The sequence below is a fragment of the Lissotriton vulgaris genome, chromosome 3_1, assembly GCF_964263255.1.
Source record: "Lissotriton vulgaris chromosome 3_1, aLisVul1.2, whole genome shotgun sequence".
Classification (NCBI taxonomy): Eukaryota; Metazoa; Chordata; class Amphibia; order Caudata; family Salamandridae; genus Lissotriton; species Lissotriton vulgaris.
The window spans coordinates 1,075,581,857-1,075,601,655 of NC_141689.1; the positions used below are offsets into that span (position 1 = coordinate 1,075,581,857).

General features: G+C 42.4%; 1 protein-coding gene across 3 annotated transcripts in view; it reads left to right on the top strand.

Moving 5' to 3' along the window:
• The window catches only part of CD274 (CD274 molecule), a 293,265-nt gene that overhangs the window by 157,189 nt on the left and 116,277 nt on the right, over window positions 1-19,799 (top strand). For all 3 annotated transcript variants that reach the window (XM_086961494.1, XM_086961495.1, XM_086961496.1), the window contains exon 4: window positions 1,461-1,751. In XM_086961494.1, coding sequence (XP_086817620.1) covers window positions 1,461-1,751 — 291 coding nt within the window. The remainder of the gene's footprint in view (window positions 1-1,460; window positions 1,752-19,799) is intronic.

Consider the following 19,799-nt stretch of genomic DNA (forward strand, 5'->3'; position numbering starts at 1 on the left):
TTGAGTGGGCTTTGCAGCCAGCGCAGAGATGGGATTATTCCCTAAATCAGTGGTTCCCAAACTGTGGACCCTCACAAGCAGATTTTTGATGGGTTGCGAAAGCACAACAATAAATAACGATGCCTTTAAATTCTGTATTTATCTTGTCACATTTGCTGTGCTTCAAAGACAGAGGTCAAATGTCAGGCTATGCCTTCTGGCAAATTGCTGCTTATTTTTTTTACATGGGGATTGGTGTTCACAAGCTCCTCTCAGTTTGCAGTCAGAGAAAGAAAAGTAAAGTGAATTATGTGGCAATCTTGCTGGGGTACACAGAGTGAATAAGGAAAGCAGTCATAGCCGGCTTGGCTCGCTGGTAAGTGGGAGTAGGAGGGGTCGCGCGGGAAGGGAGGGGTCATGCGGGGAGGGTGGAGTTTTAATGTAATAATAAATCATTTTAAAAAATGTGCTTTCCGCTGGCCCGGTCCTGCGTCTTCTCGGCTCCTGCTTCTGCTCTTCTGCCTCTGGCAGGAACAGGAAACAGGCAGCGTCCCTCCCCTCCCCTAAGCCAATCGCAATGCTGCAATAGCAGCGGTGTGATTGGTGGGCACTCCCCCCAGCCAGGGGCTTACGGGGTGGCCATTTTCTCCATGTAGGCTGCATTGCAGCCTGCATGGAGAAAGGGCAGAGTGCGCATGACTGGTTTGGACGGCCCCAGAGGACCAACCAAACAGCCATTGCACCCTCAGGAGTGGGTACACCACTCTTCCTCTGCTCGTGGAGCAGCCCCGCCCTCCCACCCGCCTGCAACTAAACATAAAATGATGATAACTGGAAGTTATTATCATTTTATGTTTGTGCTTCTCGCACTGCGAGAAAGCTGTGGGGCGACTCTCCTCCGCCCTAGTGGAGGTGCCGCCTCTGAAGGAAAGGCTAACACCTTTCTCTAGGCCTTATACCACAGAGGATGTCAAAAATTCCATAGGTATAGAAATTGAAAAGACCAGGGGAACACCATGGGCTTGTGGAAATTCTTACAGTGTGTGTTTTAGGTTTTGTGACTCACCTCCACTTCTGACTCATTTATCAACGATAGTTTGTACATTCGTGTACATTGCCTAACCATGGCATTATGTTTGGCTCTTTCTTAACACTCTGGTTTAGCACTGGTAATATCAATTATTTTTAAAACTCACCTCTGAAAATACAAAACTTTTAAACAGTCATTTGTAAATTTGGGCTGCATTACATTCAGGGCTATGGCAGAAGTTCCGCACAGTTATGATGTAACTTACATCTGCATCATTTTTTTGCTTGTGACTCACTGTAGCTCATGAAATGTGCAAATGTTATACTTCCAAATTGTCCAATTATACTTCTGTGCATTTCAGACTTTTTTTAAATTGATCCTCGTATGTTATTGCTTCTTTTGGTTTCATGTGTATCAATGGTAGAACAGCTCACTCTGGTTTCGTTTGTAGCCCCTTACAGCACCATAAATACAAGGATAAATGCCTTTCCGACAGACTCAAGCATGCAGGAAATAGAGATTGAATGCCAGTCGCAAGGTTACCCAAAGGCGGAAGTCATCTGGCTCCATGAGCAGAAGGATGTCAGTGAAAAGGCCACCACCAGCTACTCGGTTAGCTCTGACCTTCTTCACAATGTCACCAGTGTGCTTCAAATCAAGGGAAGTAAGAACGGCACTCTCCATTGCATTTTTTGGAACAAAGAGCTTCAACAGAACACAACAGCAACATTTATCCTATCAGGTAACCTTTTGCATTTGCACTGCAACAAATGTTTACAGAATTTAAGGAGGTCTGAACCATAGCACCACTCCCTGGTAATCGCTTGATTCAGATATTCAAATTAACTGCGTGTTCATCAAACATTAAAGATATTCTGTTACCTTTGGCTGGCTTTGCAACTGGTACCTATTTTGGGTGTTATTCTCTTTTCACGCCTGGCTTGTTTGGTAACTTGTTGACACTTGGATTCCACTGTATATTAATATCCAGGGCCTATCATATCCTGCGGTGGGACTGGCCTGTAGGGCTATCAGGCAGGGACGTTTTTTACCTATTTGTGGTCCCGTTTTATAGTCTGCTCGGATGGGTTTTACTGTTACTTTCCCTGATATCAAAACAAACAATGCCTGTAGCAAGCTCAAATCCATGTAGTCTTCCGTACCTTGTAAAAAGACTTTTACAGCGTGCCTTCGCAAGTTCAAAACTTCCCCAATTTGTCAACAAGGGCCACTTTTTTCGTTAACTAATTCACTAATAGTTGCCATTTTTATTTTGGTACAAGGATCATATTTTTCATCTTAGTCCCACCCTGCACGTGAACATTCTAGAAATAGAAGGTTAGTTGAGTGAGCTGTTGTTGGCCTGGCGCAGTAACGCATCTTCTGTGGGTGAGGTGGGTACCTTGAGTAGCACTTTTGGGTAGCACTTCCCCCGCACACCTATACATCAGACCAGAGTGTATAGTGACCTCATATAATTAAAGGCTTTGAGTTGGTAAATGTTATCATTTTCAGGCGGCGCTTGTTTTCTATAAAGGGTATTCTCAAAAGTCGCTTGATTGGATCTGCAGGAATGCATTTCCTGCGGAGTCCAGTTCTAACGGTTAACTTGAGAGGGTGGATTTTACATTGCATCTGTTCAGGAAATTGTCATAATAGCGAGAAAATGTTATTATGCGGGTCCACAATGATCTAGTGATTATAACATTAGTCTTTCTAAAGATGTATGAAAGGAATCACAAGAATTATGTGTGGAGTGCAGTGCTGATGCTTTCTGAATAACAAGTGAGTTCTCTATGTTATGTCATCTAAAATCATTTGACATTTATATCCCATCTGAGGAACTGGTAAGTTTGTGTAATTCTTCGTATTCTTCATTTTTTTGCTAAATCAACATCTTTCTGAAACAAAAATGTTGGCCACTTACATATAGATTCCTTGTCTATTTCTTTTTTGTGTTCAAATATTTGTATTATTATAGTTAAAAAAATACATTGGAATACAGTAGCAATACATTAGAGTCAAAAATAATAATATAATAATAATCTAAATAAATAAAAATGTAAATGTTCGTTCGTTCAAAATCGTAAATCTCCGAAAGTTCTTCACCGATTGCTTTGAAATTTTGACACAACGTTGGATTCGAATATGCGCGTGTTTTTATATACACAACGTTGGGTTCGAAAACGCGCGTGCCCAATACGCGCACGTTTTTAATCGAAAGCCCGAACAGACACATAAAAATGTCAATGTTCGTTTGTTCAAAATCTTAAATCTCCAAAAGTTCTTCACCGATTGCTTTGAAATTTTGACACAACGTTGGATTCGATTAGGCGCATGTTTATATATACAAAACGTTGGATTCGAATAAGCACGTGTCCAAAACGCGCGTGTTTTTAAACGAAAGGCCGAACAGACCGTATCGATTTACTACAAGGGACGCTTAGAGACAATAGTCTACATATATTAGGTTGGACAGCTGGTGTCAGGATGGCAGACCGGGAAGTGGGTGGAGGGAGGGGGGAGGAGTTGGTTCACTTTGCAACATTAAGAAGGGACGCATAGAGACAATAGTCTACATATATTAGGATGGACAGTTAGTGTCAGGATGGCAGACCGGGAAGTGGGTGAAGGGAGGGGGGAGGAGTTGGTTCACTTTGCAACATTATTGCGTGTTTATATATACATAACGTTGGATTCGAATACGCTTGTGTCCAATACGCGCGTTTTTCATCGAAAGGCCGAACACACCCTATCGATTTCCTTGCTGCGCAACAACTACAAGAGACGCGTAGAGACAATAGTCACTAAAACATATTGTATACCAACAAGCATTGTGAAATTAAACATATTAGAAACGTGCGCTTACTATTCCTTTTCTCTTCAATTTAACCAGACTGAGCAACAGCAACACGTTGCCGGGTACAGCTAGTAAGGAATAAAAAAGGACTATCTGACAGCTCATTCAATCCTGGGGTGTGCAGGTGGTGTCCACGTAAGACACCACCTGCACACCCCAGGATTGAATGAGCTGATCCAACGGTGCTAGATAGAAATTGAAAAGACTGGGGTTGAGAGATGAAGAGGTATAGGGGAAAAAGTGAGTGGGTGGGTTTAAACCAACTGCGGTCTATCCCCTAAAAAGGTTTTTTGCCATGTAAAAGCCTCGCCCGAATACCTGCCATGGTAATTCTATCCAGGAGAGTGGCATGCGAGACTGTATCAAACACAGCTGATAGATCAAGCAAACCTAACCTGGCTGATCGCCCACAATCCAAGGTTTATGTGATGAATTCTATGATCTCTAATAAGGCATATTCAGTACTGAATGCTGACTGAAAACCTTTTCAAAGGTACAGATAATGCCATTACTATTATCAAAGAGTGTATTACAGAAGTTGCTGTTTGGATGGATGCCAACTTTTTAAATTTAATAGGATAAAACAGAAGTACTTTTCTTTGGACTGAGTTATCTGCCTACCCCTAGTACTTGGTGACCTAAGGAACTCAATCCTTCCCTTATTCACACTTCCTCTGCAAGAAATATAGGAATATTATTTGATTTGAACCTCTCATTTTCTGCTCTAATAAAACAGGTATTGGTGATTTGCCTTGCTAATCTTAAATCCTTGAGGAATATGCTCCATTTGGTTCTGGAAGACACACGAAAAACAGATGGTCACATGATTATAACATCTAGATTAGACTATGCGAATTGTCTTTATTTGGGTCTTTCTGCTGTTTTACTCTGAAAACTCCAGCTAGTACAAAATGTGACAACAAGATTGATTCTGATAATTCCTTATTGGCAATCCATCTTGCCTTAGCTGAAGCATTTATATTTGCGGTCAATAGCCAATCACTTTCAATTTAAAGCACTTACGTTTGCTTTTAGGGCATTGTCATGTGATGGCCCTCACTATCTGAGGAAAATACTACATTCTTATTTGCAATGCAGATATCTCAGTTCCAACAATATCCAAATCCAACCTCTGTATATCCCAAAGAAGGCCAGACAAAGGGGCAGCTCTTTTGCATTTTTGACATCCAAACTGTGGAATGCACTACCTGTTAGACTTCATAGGGCTTCTTCTGTGCCTATCTTTAAATAAGAATTAAAAACCTTTCTTTTTGATAGGGCCTTGATCCTACTGTACTCCTATTGTTTGGGTCAGTCTCTCTTACAGATAGTGCAGAGATTCCTCCTTTGAAGCAATTGTGCACTGTATAAATGCTATTTGGTTGATTGAATTGATTGATAGTAGAAAATAGCACCTAAATGTCTTGCCTTTTCGGCAGAGTTCCAGGATTTTGAGAGTCCAAAGACTGGAGGCTCTATGAATGTCTTCCATTTATTGGGATAACAACAGTGGGTCAATGACATAGTAAAACTAAGTAAACATTTTAAATGTTTTTGTTTCAAATGATAAGTTTTATAGATTTTTTAAAAACACATACAACAAACATCTCAGGCTTTATCTAAAATCATCACAGCAGTGCATCATACATATACAGCATTGATATGCATTACAGCTCAGTACTGTTTCCAGTTTCCTACATCTGGCGTATATGTGCTCCCTCAGCTGATTCAGTCAGCATATCTGGATTTGTTCTCAAATAAGTTGTCAGTGGTTCCCAGAAATCTTTAGGCTTTGACATGGTTGGAAGTTCTTCTTCTTCATATGTTTCCAGGGTATCTCTACAATACACCATGTCCATTATCCAGCGCTTACTTCTAGGAAATTGTTTACTGTCCCAGTGCATTGATACCCTTCTCTTTGCCAATAATAGCGCTATTGCACAAAATTTACGTTGGACTCATTGTAAGTGCTTCACAAGGCCCAGCAGGCAGACTTGTATTGAACATTCTATTTTAGTATCTAGCATGCGACCCAGGAGCTCTGTGACATCCTCCCAGTATGATCTGACATTGCCACAATGCCATACCAAATGCAAAAAATCAGCACTATCCTCCCCACATCTTCTGCAGTTTGCATCTCCTCGCAGCTCATATTTTTGTAGTTTAAGGGGTGTGTGATATATTTGATGTAAATATTTAATAATGTATAATGCATAAATTACTTTTAGGGGTTAGTATTTCTGTTAGTACGCAGCAACTTTGCCAGTCTTCCATACTTAGCAGGGTTTCTAGCAGAGCACTCCATCTCTCCTGTGCGTTGCCAGTGTTTCTTGCTATTTCGGCTCGTAGGGATTTATACAATTTCGTTACCATGTGTGTATTATCTGAGTTAGTAATAATCATTTGCAGCGGTGCCAGCGTGGGCGGTTCGTTTGGGAAGGTTGGATATAACTTTTTGATTGCACCTTTTAGTCTGTGATATGTAAATTTAAACAATAGTGACTGATTGCTTATATAGCTTAAGTCACTTTGGTCAATAAATATACCTTCTTTGTAGAGGTCTCCCATCTTATCTATGCCCACCTGTTGCAGTAATTCCATATCAGCCCCATCCTGTGTTACTGATATTGATGGGTGTTGCTTTAGCGGCATTACCGGTGCGTACAGTGGCAACTTGCACACCAGTTTTCCCATACGTTGCCATGCTAAATTTGTGTATTGTATTGTATTTACTTTATTTTTGGTCACATGCGTATGTTGGTATGTCAGTATGCAGCTAAGTGGAATGGGACTTGCATCTCCATTCTCAACTGCCACGTGTGGCATATATCGTATTGGGTGGAACCAGTAGTGTGCATTCTGTGCCTGTGCGCACAGAAAGAATAGCAATAAGTCTGGTACCACAAATCCCCCTTGTGTGTATGGTAGTGTCAATGTTTGTAACTCGATACATGCTTGTTTCCCTGCCCAGGTTAGTCTTGTTACATTTTCTGTTAGCCGCTTAAATACTGGAGCTGGTGGCGGTATTGGAATGTTGTTGAATAAATATAAGAATGTTAGTAGTACTACCATCTTTATGATGGCTATTCTATCTGCAGGAGATAATGGTAGTTAGATCCATCTGTTGACTTGTGCTACAAGTTTGTCTATCGCCATCCCATAGTTTGTATTTAGTACCGTAGCTGGGTCCCTGTGGATCCACATTCCTAAATATTTACCTGGATCCTCCTGCCATGTGGGGTGGTTGAGTGATTTCCGTCAATGGGTGTACTGTGGATTTACTCCAATTAATTTGTAAGCCAGATTGTCTCCCGAATTTTATATATTCCCTCAATAATGGAGATAGATTAGTCCCTGGGTCTCGTACATAAAGTACCATATTGTCTGCATATAGAGAAATACTTATGGGGCGCTGGCTAAATCTCATCGCAGTGGCTGCGTGTTGTTGTCTAATTTTACACGCCAGTTGTTCTAGTGCAATGGCAAAGAGCGTGGGTGATAGTGGACACCATTGCCTGGTGCCTCTCAGTATCACACTTGATATGTGTCTGTTTACTTTTATACACGCTATTGGTTTGGTATACAAAAGCTTTATCCATTGCAGTAGTGTATTGGGCATACCCATTCTTTGCAGAATCGTGAATAAGTATACCCATTCCACTGAATCGAAAATCTTAGCCACGTCCAGTAATACTGCCGCCGCCTCTAGTCCTGGATTCAACTGATGTGAAAATGTGAATATGGTACGTATGCTATGTGCTGTGGGTCTTGCTGGTATAAATCCAGATTGATCTGATAAAATAAGGTTCTGCATGAGCGGTTGCAGTCTTGTAGCTATAATTTTAGCTAATATTTTTGTGTCAGTGCTAATGAGTGGCAGCGGCCTATAGGACTCACTTTTCTCTGGGTCTTTGTCAGGTTTTAAGAGGGCAATCACCAGTGCTTCATGTAATGTTGGTGGAGAGTTTGTTTGCAGTGGGCGTCTTCATACATTTCTACTGAGTACAGGCTTGGTATCTCTGCATATTCTTTGTAGAATTCCCTTGTAAACCCATCAGGCCCAGGGGCCTTGCCATTAGGTATTATTTTGTGGCTTTTTTAACATCTTCTATCCTGAATGGCTGTTCCAAACATTCTCTTTGGCCCACTGATAGCCATGCTATTGCTATGTCCTCTAAGAAATGTATAATTTCTTGTGCACCTGCTGTATCGCATGTGGCGTAAAGTTCGCTATATGTTTCCATAAATGCTCCTAATATGCCTACAGTGTCACAGTGTGTTATACCTTTTGGATCCTTTATTTTTATGACTGTCTGGGTTTCACGTTCATTGCATTTTTTCTGTGCTAGTACACAACCCGATCTGCCCCCTCACCAAATGCCATAGCCGTCTGTCATCGCGCCACATATTTAATTTTGTTGGCAGCAAGTTCTTTAAAGGTGGTTAGTGTGTCTCTAATGGTTCCTATAGTATCTGATTTATGTGTGCGTTCATACTCCTCATCTAGTTTTTTGATAGTGTCTTCTCATTTCGCTAGTTGTGTGCGTAAATCGCACAGTATTCCCGCATGTGTGCTAATGCATATTCCATGTATTGTAGCTTTAAATGCTTCCCAAAGCAAACTTGAGTCCTCCACTGAGGCTTTATTTAATTGGAAATATTCTTCTACTGCATTTCTGATTGTGTTACTATATAGTGGGTCTAACAGAGCCTTGGCATTAAATCTCCATACCTACGGTGGAGGTATATAAATTGGGATATCTAGGGAAAGTAATACTGGTTTGTGATCTGACAGCATCTTTGGGAGGTGCCATACATCTTGTGTCCAATTGCTAGCTGCTTCCGTTGCTAACCAGTAATCAATCCATGCCATGACCTTGTCCAAGTGCTAGCTGCTTCCGTAGCTAGCCAGTAATCAATCCATGACCAACTGCCATGTGCTGCAGATGTGTGTGTGCTTTCTAACATTCGTGGGTTTCGCAGCTGCCATATATCTACCATCCTAAGTTCAGACATACCATCCAGTATTATCTTGGCTGCCTGTTTATGAGGCTCACTCATTGTACCTGATCTGTCCTGATCATCGCTAAGCGATACATTTAGGTCTTCACCCCATAGTATTTCCATCTCTGGTAGCTCTCTTAATTTTCTCCATATATTTATTAAAAATTCCGGGTCGTCCACGTTTGGACCATAGGTGTTAACTAGTCCTATTTGTGATCCTCTTAGAATTCCGGCAACTTTTATATATCTCCCTTGCTCATCTGTAATTGTGCTTTCAATTGTGAATTGAACTCCTTTTTTAACAAGGATTATTATACCTTTAGAATATGAAGAGCATGATGACGTTATGATGACTCCAGCCCATCTCCCACCAAGCCCACATGATTTTGATTTCATTAGATGGGTCTCCTGCAACACGGCTATTTCTACCTGATGCCTATCTAAGTATCCTAGCTAGTACCAGTCTAATTTTCCTGGGATTGTTTAAGCCTCTAACATTCCAGGTGAGTAAACGTAGTGGCAATGAGTTGTTTCTGCTATCCATTTAGATATCTGTGCTGTACATGTATATATTGCATCTTATATACACCTGTATATATGGTATGCACTTGTAGCCTGCATAGTCGATTAATATATACCCTAATTGTGACATTCTCTTGTTGCAGTCTATGCCAGTGGAATAAGCCTGATAAAACATTCAACTCCACAACCCCCCACCCACTTTAGCATCCCAATCATGCCAAAGACATACCCACAAGAACATTATATATAACATTTTAACTTTGTTGGGAAATACCCACAGGGGGCCGCTTGGTGCCTGTTCTCTCATCCGCAGAGCAGATGTAGCCGGAATGGCCTTAGATTTATGGCTCATATGATATGCATCTACTTTTGAGAGCCTCAGTACATACATACTTTACCGATAGCAAACCCACCCTTACAAGCTTTCTGGTCTCTAGTACAGCAGTTACAAGAAAAGTACTTGCAATGTTATACTTAGGTGGAGTTGAGTGTGACTGAACTTTCATTATCGTCCTTATATATGTACATAGATCTGAACTTTGCCAGCATAGTATGACTTAAACTAAATAAGGCAGCTAGGCATTACCCTCTCTTGTAGTAGTGTACAGTTAATGGAGACCCAAGCCCCACTTTTATTACACTCTTTGGCATTCTTGTTAACTTAGTCTCATCTTCTGCTACTTGGCATACCTTCGCTGGTGACCAGTCTTCCACTTATAGGTTTGGTTTCCCCAGCCGGGAAAACAGCAGATCAGGTGAAACATCCCATTTCTTATTATTCAGAGTGCAAAGAAGACAATGTCCGCTCCTCATTCCTTATTGTGTGTGTTATATGCTGAAGAAAGTCATGTGCTGCTTTCGGTGTGTTGGAGTATTTTGTCTTGCCCCTATGTGTAATCCGCAACCTTGAAGGGTACAGCATGGCATATGCTATGTCCATTTCATGGAATTTCTTATTGGCGGGGGCGAACTCCTTACGAGCTGCTGCACCGCCATAGTAAAATCGGTATAGAAGGACACCCTATTACCTTTGTAGTGAATCTGTGGTTTCTCTCTTGCCAGTCGTAGTACCGTATCACGATCCCTGTAGTTCAGTATGCTAGACACAATAGGCCGTGGTGGAGCACCTGGTGGTGGTCTTGGAGTGAGCGATCTGTGCGCCCTTTTGATGATGAGCATTGGAGAGAGAAGTTTTCTGTGCCAAACACTTCTCTTAGCATGTCCTCAACAATGTCTTCAAGGCAACCTGTATTTGTACTTTCTGGAATCCCCATAATTTGTATATTATTTTTGTGAGATCTCAATTCCAAGTCTTCATTTTTAGGTTTTATCACTTCGAGTAGTTTTTCCATGTCATCTAATTTTTTTACTGTTGCACCGGACTCATCTTCGACTGCAGAGATGCGTGTTTCCGAATAATCCAGGCACAGTCCCTGTTTGTCTAACTTTGCGGCCATGTTGTCCATTCTGACTGTGAGGGTATCGATTTTCCCGTCGATTGCTTGCAGGCTTTGCTGGATAGCACTCAGGGCAGCCTCCATATTTGACCCTCTTGCCTGTTCCGTCTCAAGTTCAGTGTCTGAGTGTGCCACTGTATATCTGGGGGTTCGGCAGGCACCAAACGTTACTCTGGATTGTTGCTTATCGACTTTGCACATTGTTGCACTTTCGCGCCCATCAGCTAGTATACAGATTATGGCACCCCTTCAATAAGCTGCCGTATGGTGTATTCCTCTGGTCAGAACTTGGTGACTGCGGACCGGCACTATCGTCCTATGTATGCCTTTGAATATTCACCACTAGTTGGTGGGCCTCAGCTCGCACAGAAAGAGGGTTATTGCACACAGTTCACACAGGCAGGTATGATGGTTGTACCTCTGGGCAAATTTATGCAGCACTGCAGATACTAACCCGGTGCAGCACTGATTCTTGCAAAGTTCCAGTTCTGGCGCTGTTTGTGCACACTAGCGCAGCCCGGACCGAATTCCCCACATCAGCACTCTTTCATTTTCCGCATATCACCACATATTTTGTATCTTGGGGTGGGCTATTTATACGTCTGCCTCTGATGCAGTGTTGCATTACAATAAAAGGGAAGCCGCTCCATGAATCTGGGGCGCGGCATGTTCTTAGTCACCTGGCGTCACACGCTGATGGGCGGCATGTAAGCTGCATGTTGTCCCCATCAACTAATGTCGGTCGATGTACCAGCCGCACATCGCCTTCGTCAAGCTTGCATTCCGCTCCGGTGTGCCTTGAAGTTAGGCCCGGCTCCGCGGCGGTCCAGGTACCGTACAGTGCTGCCATTTTATCCCTTCGTCGACTCACGGAGTGCGCTTTTTTGTTGACATGGTTTCTCTTTATTCTTCCAGCAGCACTTACTTCTCTCATCAGTTTCATTTAGCGTTTTCTTTCTGACACTCGATTTTGTCACTTAGGCATTCAGATGTTGGCCATCCCTGCTAATAATTTAAGGATAGATATTCTGTCCGGCATCGCAGCACTATCATGAGGCCATCTTGCTGCGGGCCCTCTAGTGCCCCCAACATTTTTAATGGGGTTCTTCATTCTGAAACTAGATGTCTGCCCTGTGCAACTTTCAGCATCCCACATGACCAGGACATGCCAGCCTCTGAATCATAGGTACCTTGGTTAATCAAGGTTACGAGCCATATGTGTAGATTAGATTTCAGATCTGTGTTTCAGGAGAGCTAAGCTTTGATTTTTCTTACGTCATTTTGATATCTCGTCGCTAATATCCTCTGTGTACACTCATGCTCCTCAAGCACCTCCACAGTCGGACTTTTTGATTTACTCATATATGGGGTTGGAGATGTGGCCTAGTATCTGCAACTATTGACTTTAAAAATGAGGAACCAGGTTTGAATCTCATCCTCAGCTGAAATTCCTGTAATTCTGGGCAAACAACTTAATCTCCCTGTGCCTAAAAAGTATGTAATGTAATCTGGTTGTATTGTAAAGCATACTAATGCCCTCTGGCCACGTTTGCAAAATAAAGCTTCAAAAATATATAAGTGATTGAAAACTCCCTATAGATTTAACGATGATATACACATGCCTCTTCTTACTAATGTTGATTGCCATAAGGTAGTTATGGTCACTATCCAACTATAACTACCATTTATTTTATTAGGATTTTTAAGAAACAATACTAGCCAACACACAGTAGCCTCTGAGTTCATTGGGCCAGATGGTACAGCAATTCATCACCAATTAAATGGTTGACATCTAGAACCATTAGCTATGCTAATAGCGAGACGGGCAAACCTTTGAAAACTTTTAACAGAGTCTCCGAGTTGGCCTAGAAAGGTAGGCAAAGACTGGTTTTTGGCATCTCTCAAGGTGGCACAAGACTAGGATAGCCAGCTCACAAGAATGGCTGACAATAACCTTTTATAAAACTTCCAAATCGAAAAACATCAGTTTTCTCCCTTTGATGCATTCAAAAGGAGCTCAGTAGAGATGATCATTGCCCAAGAAGGCTACTTCCATCAAACTTCTTATAGTGGAATGGATGACTGGACCAATAGGATGAAGTTTGATGATCTTAATCTCTTAGAAATATGATAAACGATAAACAATTTACTCAACTAATCCATGATTGTCCATGTAACGCTCTGTCAGTCAGTGTAGGGTTTTTAAATCAGACATCATATAACTATAATGGTTCAGACAAACAACCGCAAACTCTGCTATTGCTACTGCATTTCCTCTTTAAATAAGTCCCATCCTTTCTGACCCTAATTTCCACCAGTGTCTTCACTGGTCTCCTTAATTTCGGAGTCAATTTTTCATAAAAACAAGTCCAGGAATTTCTATAGTTTTTCTTTCTTCCTCTCTTTTCCTAAATACCTTTTAAATGTTTAATGTTGCAATAGCAAGTCAAGAAGAATTGTTGGAATGTTTGTGTAATTTCTTCATTGCCTCCCAATTGATGAAGTCTGATATCTCAACCTCGTTGTGGTCCAAAGACATATTAATGTTGGGTGCTTAGAAAGATGCACTTCAGTTCATTGTTAAATAAAGATATGGACAACTGAGGGATGGAAGTGCCTTAACATTTCCAAGAAAGATAACCGTCTGACTGCAACCATTCCCAGTGCGTAAAATGAGATGTACAGCTTTTCACATGGGTGACCCAATGGGAATCACATGATTGATCTAGGCCAAAGTCTGTGCTCCTCTGGAGGCAACTCTTTTTTGTGAGAATCCACCCTCTGGCTAAATCATGCAAGACCTGCAAACCTTGGAAGAGGACAAGACGAATGCTACTGCTTATTTTGTTACAGAGGGTACTGTTTGATGAGAGTATACACTCAATAATTAAGAGTTTGCCAAAATGCACTTATCTGGACAGGTGAAGTCAGTGCAGATCTCAACTGTAATCTACCAAAATGTTAATTTACAAGTAATATAGAGTTTCTACCTATAGGGCCCGATTCACAGAACTAACTTAAGACAAAATCCTAAACTTACTACCATTTTGGTATTCACAGAAGGCACTTACTCATTTTGGTATTCACAGAAGGCACTTACTCATTTCGGTATTCACAGAAGTTAGGAGTCCTAACTTTAGGACTCCTAAATGCCTTCTGTGAATACCGAAAGTCTTAAAATTAGGATTTTTCGCAATTTAGTAGTAGTAAAGTTAGGACTCCTAACTTTAGGACTCCTAAATGCCTTCTTTGAATACCCAAAGTCTTAAAATTAGGATTTTTCACAATTTGCCTTGGGCAAAAAGCACTTTACCCAAAAATAGCGCAAACAAACTTCTCTGTGTTGTGCTAGAGGGAGAGAGCAGTGCAATCTACTAAGATATGGAGCTGCTGCATTCTTCCTCAGCACTGGCATACAGACAGGCTGCCTAGTGTCATGCACATATCTTTGCACCATAGGTGTGTGGGTGATGTCTTGCAGAGGGTTTGCACTGGAAAAGTACCCTTTCAATACAAAAAATTACATAACCCTAGACTAACTTTAAAACTTTTGACACTTCAGTGATATTTACGCAGCCACAAAGGGGTTATTTGCACCACTTTGACTTTGTAAAGAAATGGATTGCATCGCAGGGACTAGTGCTGCGTTATGTTACATTTCAATCTGCGAGGCGTTCCATGGGTGGAGCATGAGCATTCCCATGCATCCACCCATGGATTTTGTAACATTACCATATTTACTAAAGCTAGCAAACCTGGGAATGCATCAAAATGCTACGCCTTCCCCAGTGAGGAGTAACGAGGAGAAATATCTTCATTTGTCCTTGTTACGTTCTCTTTCTATGTGTGATGAATTCAGCTTCACACATAGAGCGTAAAGTGCCTCTAATGATGATTTTCATGCAGGAAGGTATCCTTCCTGTGCAAACACAGTCCTGTACAAAATGCAGACTCCCTTGTACTATGATGCAAGTGTGCCTGTGTTGGCATAGTACACACAGCACACCAGCGAAATGAGAGATTAGAAATGCTCCATATCTTTGTAAATATGGCGCATTTCTGCTCTCTCACTTTCACGCAACGCAGGACAGCAACAGGGTACCACACATGCAATTGTGAAAACCTAGGAGAAGGGAAAGCATTTCCCATTGTTAATGCCTGACTCATGTGACATTTTTTGTTGCACAAAGCCCTGTCTACCAACTTCAGTAGGTAGGGCTTTGCATCATAAACCATTGGTGGTAGCATGGGAATGCACTCGTACTACCTTTGGGATACCCCTTGAAGCAAAGTACCGCAAAACAACACAAAGTGCCATTTGCATTACTTTTAGGGCATCTTTGCAGCACTAAAAAAGTTTTACATTTTTTTTATTAAATTTAATTTTTAGGGTTTTATATAGCGCCAACTAGACTAGAAGATATCGGGTATCAGAGCACTTTACGTAGCACCAGTTTAATTACATGAGTACACTTTCATTTTTATTAGGCACAGGGAGATTAAGTGGTTTGCCCAGAATCACAGGATGTTGAGCCTTGTTGCCGAGACTCGAACCCGGTTTCCAAGCTTCAACGTCGACCGCTCTAGCCATAAGGCTACATCCTCTCCCCAAGTTTTGCGCTGGAAACGAAATTCTTTTTTATGGACTTTGTGCCATTTGTGTCACTTTGTGTGACTTTGCACCAGCACAACGTCTTAATAAATCTGCCCCTTTAATGAAACAAAATTCTCTGACCATTAATAACAACATTATTAACAATGTCAATGTCATGAAGGTCTTCAGAATTGCAGCAGTAGCTATGGTCCAGACTTGGTTAATGTAACTCGTTTAGGCAGAAGGTTTCTAAAATATCACTAAATATGCAACACAATGCCCAAAAACTAAAGACGAAATTGAAATTCTGAGATAACTGCCAACCAATGCTGAAAGACTATGGGGCATATTATCAAGGGGGTTTATCTCCGCTTTATTGGCTTTAAAAGCCAAGAAAGCGGAGATAAAATTATCTCCCTATTACCTAGCTGTCGCTAACACCAGTTAGCGATAGCTAGTAGAAGATAGCGACCATCTTGGGCCCCGCTTTGCATGTCAGTGATATTTATCACTAATGACATGCAAAGTGGGCGTGCCAAGATGTTAGCGACTGGAAACAGTCGCTAACATCGCTATCTCCTATTACCAACTTTTGGAGATATTCGCGCTAAGCGCGAATATCTCCAAAAGCTAATACCTGCCCCTGAGCAGTTCTTAGCCATGTCATCCAATGGTAGGTGGCTAAGAGCATTAGCTCGGTAATGCATGAATATCGCTCACTTTTGAGCGATATTCATGGATTTCTGCCGTTTTTTATAGCTTAGGATGTATACCTTGATAATATCAAGGTTCCTAAGCAATAAAAATCGCCGCAGCTCGGCGATAAAAATATCGCAGCTAAACCAACATAGCGATAATTATCGCTAGTTGTTGCTAATATGCCCCTATATTGGCTCCTGCATCAAATGTCCCTGGTAGGGAATGGCCAGGCACCTAACTATCCAAATATCTATTGAAGAGTCAGGGCAGCTGCAAGAATTTTTGACTTCTTTAGGGAAGTGACATTATATCGACCTCCCTCTCCATCAACGGGCCATGGTTTCCCCCTGTATTTGTGAACTTGTGTTCCCATCTTGGTGGTACCGTAGTTTGACTACATAACCGGCTTGAAGGAGTGGCATCTAAGACTGATGTTTGAGGGCCAGGGCCATACCTGCATCTAAAAATATCCACAAGATAGATTTACATACAACAAATCCTGATGATGGTCCTTTGCATAAACATTGGTTACCCTGAAAATCTGGCTTGACTATAGCCCTCGTGGACAGGACCAGGCTGGGTAACAACAAGCAGCCCTGACATAAATGCTTCCTTCATCTTGAGCTGTTTCTCCCTTTCCATCCATCCATCCATTGTCTCTCATTCTCTAATTCTTTCGTCTCTTTCTGCCTCTCTAATTGCTTTCTTGCTACCCGTCTCTTCATCTCTCTCACTCTTAAAGCCCCCCCCACCCTTACCCCCCCACCCCTCCGATGCAGGCTGCAATTAACATAGCATGGGAGAGTGTCAGTGGCACCAGGAGCTGCCCAGGGCTTTCAAAAACAACCTCCATGGGCTCCAGCCCAATGGGGAAATGCTCAGAGAATAAAAGACCTATCCGGCCATGGTTATGGGCCAGCATTGGAAGCACCGGATTTAAACCACATCTTTCCCAAAGGCTCATTAATGCTTTTTGTTTTCACAAATCCCCCCCCCCCCAGGACGTTTCAGGTCCACGTTCGCATAGCAGTCAGGTTGAAAGTGTTACTGTGGAATACCATCCCAAGGATCGAAAACAGGAAAAACATTGTCTGCACACTTCTGGAAAGTATAAGGACTTTACATTTCCAACTAGCATAACAGGACGCCTAATCTTGTGACCCATAAACATTTTTTAAAAGAAATCGACAGGATGAAGACCACCAGGCAGGTCTGTCGAAACTTCTGAAAAGAAGCATGGCACGGTGTAGAAAACACCAACAGACAATAATTAATGAAACAGAAGTCCGTCCACTAAGGAAGGAGTGCTTAACAACCACGTTTCAAGTGTAGTAGTTTGAGCTGTTTGAACTTGTACCCTTTTAATGCAAGTTTTGCTGTTATTAGCATGCGTGTATCAGTAACCTCACCACACATAATTCAGGGTTGTAGATGACTCATTCACAAAATAGCGATTTATATGCAAAATAAATTCTGTCAAAACAGAAGTCAAACCACTTTTGTATCATTTAAAACATCCCTCCCCTACTTCTGCTGAACCTTACCACACTAGCAACCTTTTTTTTAAACGTTATGAAATCCTAGTTGGAAAAGTCCATGGGGTGTCATTTAGTGGTGAGGATTTGCTTAGACAGGGGTGTAGCATCCTGCTACAAATAACCACAGACACAATTTCTTATTATACTGGAGTTTTATTGTGTTGCATCCAGCCTGTCTCCTGTCCCTACTCTAACTGTCCTCATCCTGTACTGACCCCTCCTCTTCCCTCAGCCCACCTAGCTCCGCCCACCCCAGCTACTAGACTGTCAACTATATTACATCTCCCCCTTTCTTAACAAAATGAGCTTAATGTCTTCAGTGTTCGCAATTCTTCAATCCACCACACGGGTCGGCGGACAGTCTGTTCTTCAAACCTCAGTAGTGTCGAATCAGTTGTGGCCTTGGCTTTGGTCAATCTTTCTGTTGTCTGGATCAGGGCATTCTTGACCACGTTGCGTTTGAACTGTTTACTCACACACTCCGCAGTCATCATGTTTCCTTCCTGCGGTGTAACTGTTGGTTCAGATGCTCGATCTCTTTCATGAGTGGATAATGTTCTGGTCCTCTTCTGAGCACCAGCATCTACTTTTACTTCCTTTTGTCTTGTCCGGTCGAGGGCAACACTGCTCTCCAATCCAGGGTCATGCATACCAGACAGTACGGTGCTATCTGATGAGACTGTCTTGGTTTGGTTCGGTAACTCATTCGCCGCATTTACTTTTACTTTCTTTTGTCTGGTCCGGTCGAGGGCAACATTGCCCTCCAATTCAGGGTCATGTATACCAGACAGTACGGTGTGGTTCGATAACTCATTCACGGCCTCGGGTTGTCTGGCGAGCTCGAGGGCTATCTGTGCATAGGCATGTTTCTCTCTCATCTGATGATCTCTCTCTGCTGACATGTCCGGTTTTCCTTGCAGAGTGGATGGCTGGTCCCTTCCCGTCTGGTGATTAAGGTCCACTGTCTCTGTTTTCCTTTTGTAGGTCTTTTGAGTCAGCCTTGCGGACCCCTTCAGGGGTGACGGTGTCTGATCTATGTCCAGATATACTTGTGACTGACATGACAGGTTGTCTTGTGGTGTGACTGAGTATTCAGAGTCCTTAGTGTGTGACGTGTTACTCTTGATGGGAAGGATGTCCTTTGGTTCCATGGTGCTTTCGGGTGGTTGACGCCATGGCTGTTGTCGGGCCCATGACTCGGTCAACTCACGGGATTGAACAGACGAGCCCTCTGGGTCAGAGAAGTCTCTTGTCGACTTACAGGATCGGACAGACGTGCTCTCTGAACCAGAGGAGTTCCTGGCCATACTCCTTTTGAAGCGTTCCTTTGAGGGTGTATCGGGTAATGGATGTCTGAAATGAGTGGGCCGTGACACGTTGTGCGTTGACTCAGGGTTGTCTTTAAAACCCTTTTCCGGGCGCCTTCGTCGACTTGTCTTTGGCGTTGTTTCATTTGAGAAGTTGTTCAACAACCACGTGCTTGTTCTTTGTGTTTGCTCTTGAGATTTTCCATCTTTGCCTTTCTCACATGTCAACGACGTCTTCTCAGTTTCTTCGTTGTCCCCGGTGTCATTGATGCGTTGGTCTTTTCCTGTTCGTTGTTGGGTAGGGTCAGTTCGTCTTATGCGACCTATTTCTTCTTCCCACTTATTTGGTGCTCGGATACCCATGATGTGGGTGTGATGTGTTCTCCTGCTGGATGATGTTCCTTCAGACTCATCTTCACAACTTGGCGAAGAATGTTCCTGCGCCAACTTCCCATTTTGACCATTTTGATTTCTTCTTCTATGGTTTGTCTTCCTTACTCTCTTGTTGTGCAGGTTACCTTCTTGTCCAGGAGTGCGGTCTGTCCCACTTGACGCTCCCTCCTCGTCAGACATTGAATGACACCTTGAGGGTGAAGAACTCCTTGAGGTTGTCCTTTGACTGATTGACTCGGAGTGCTCCTCACTTTGTCTCTCTCGTTGTCTTTTCACTGGTCTGCCTTCCCTCTCTCTCCTTTTTGTTTTGTGCATTTTCCGAGTTTCATCCGTCCAGGCATCTTGAGATGTTGCTTTCAGAGGCAGGTTCTTTTATTTGTCTTTTGCCTTGACGTGTATTCCAATTTCAGCCTTCC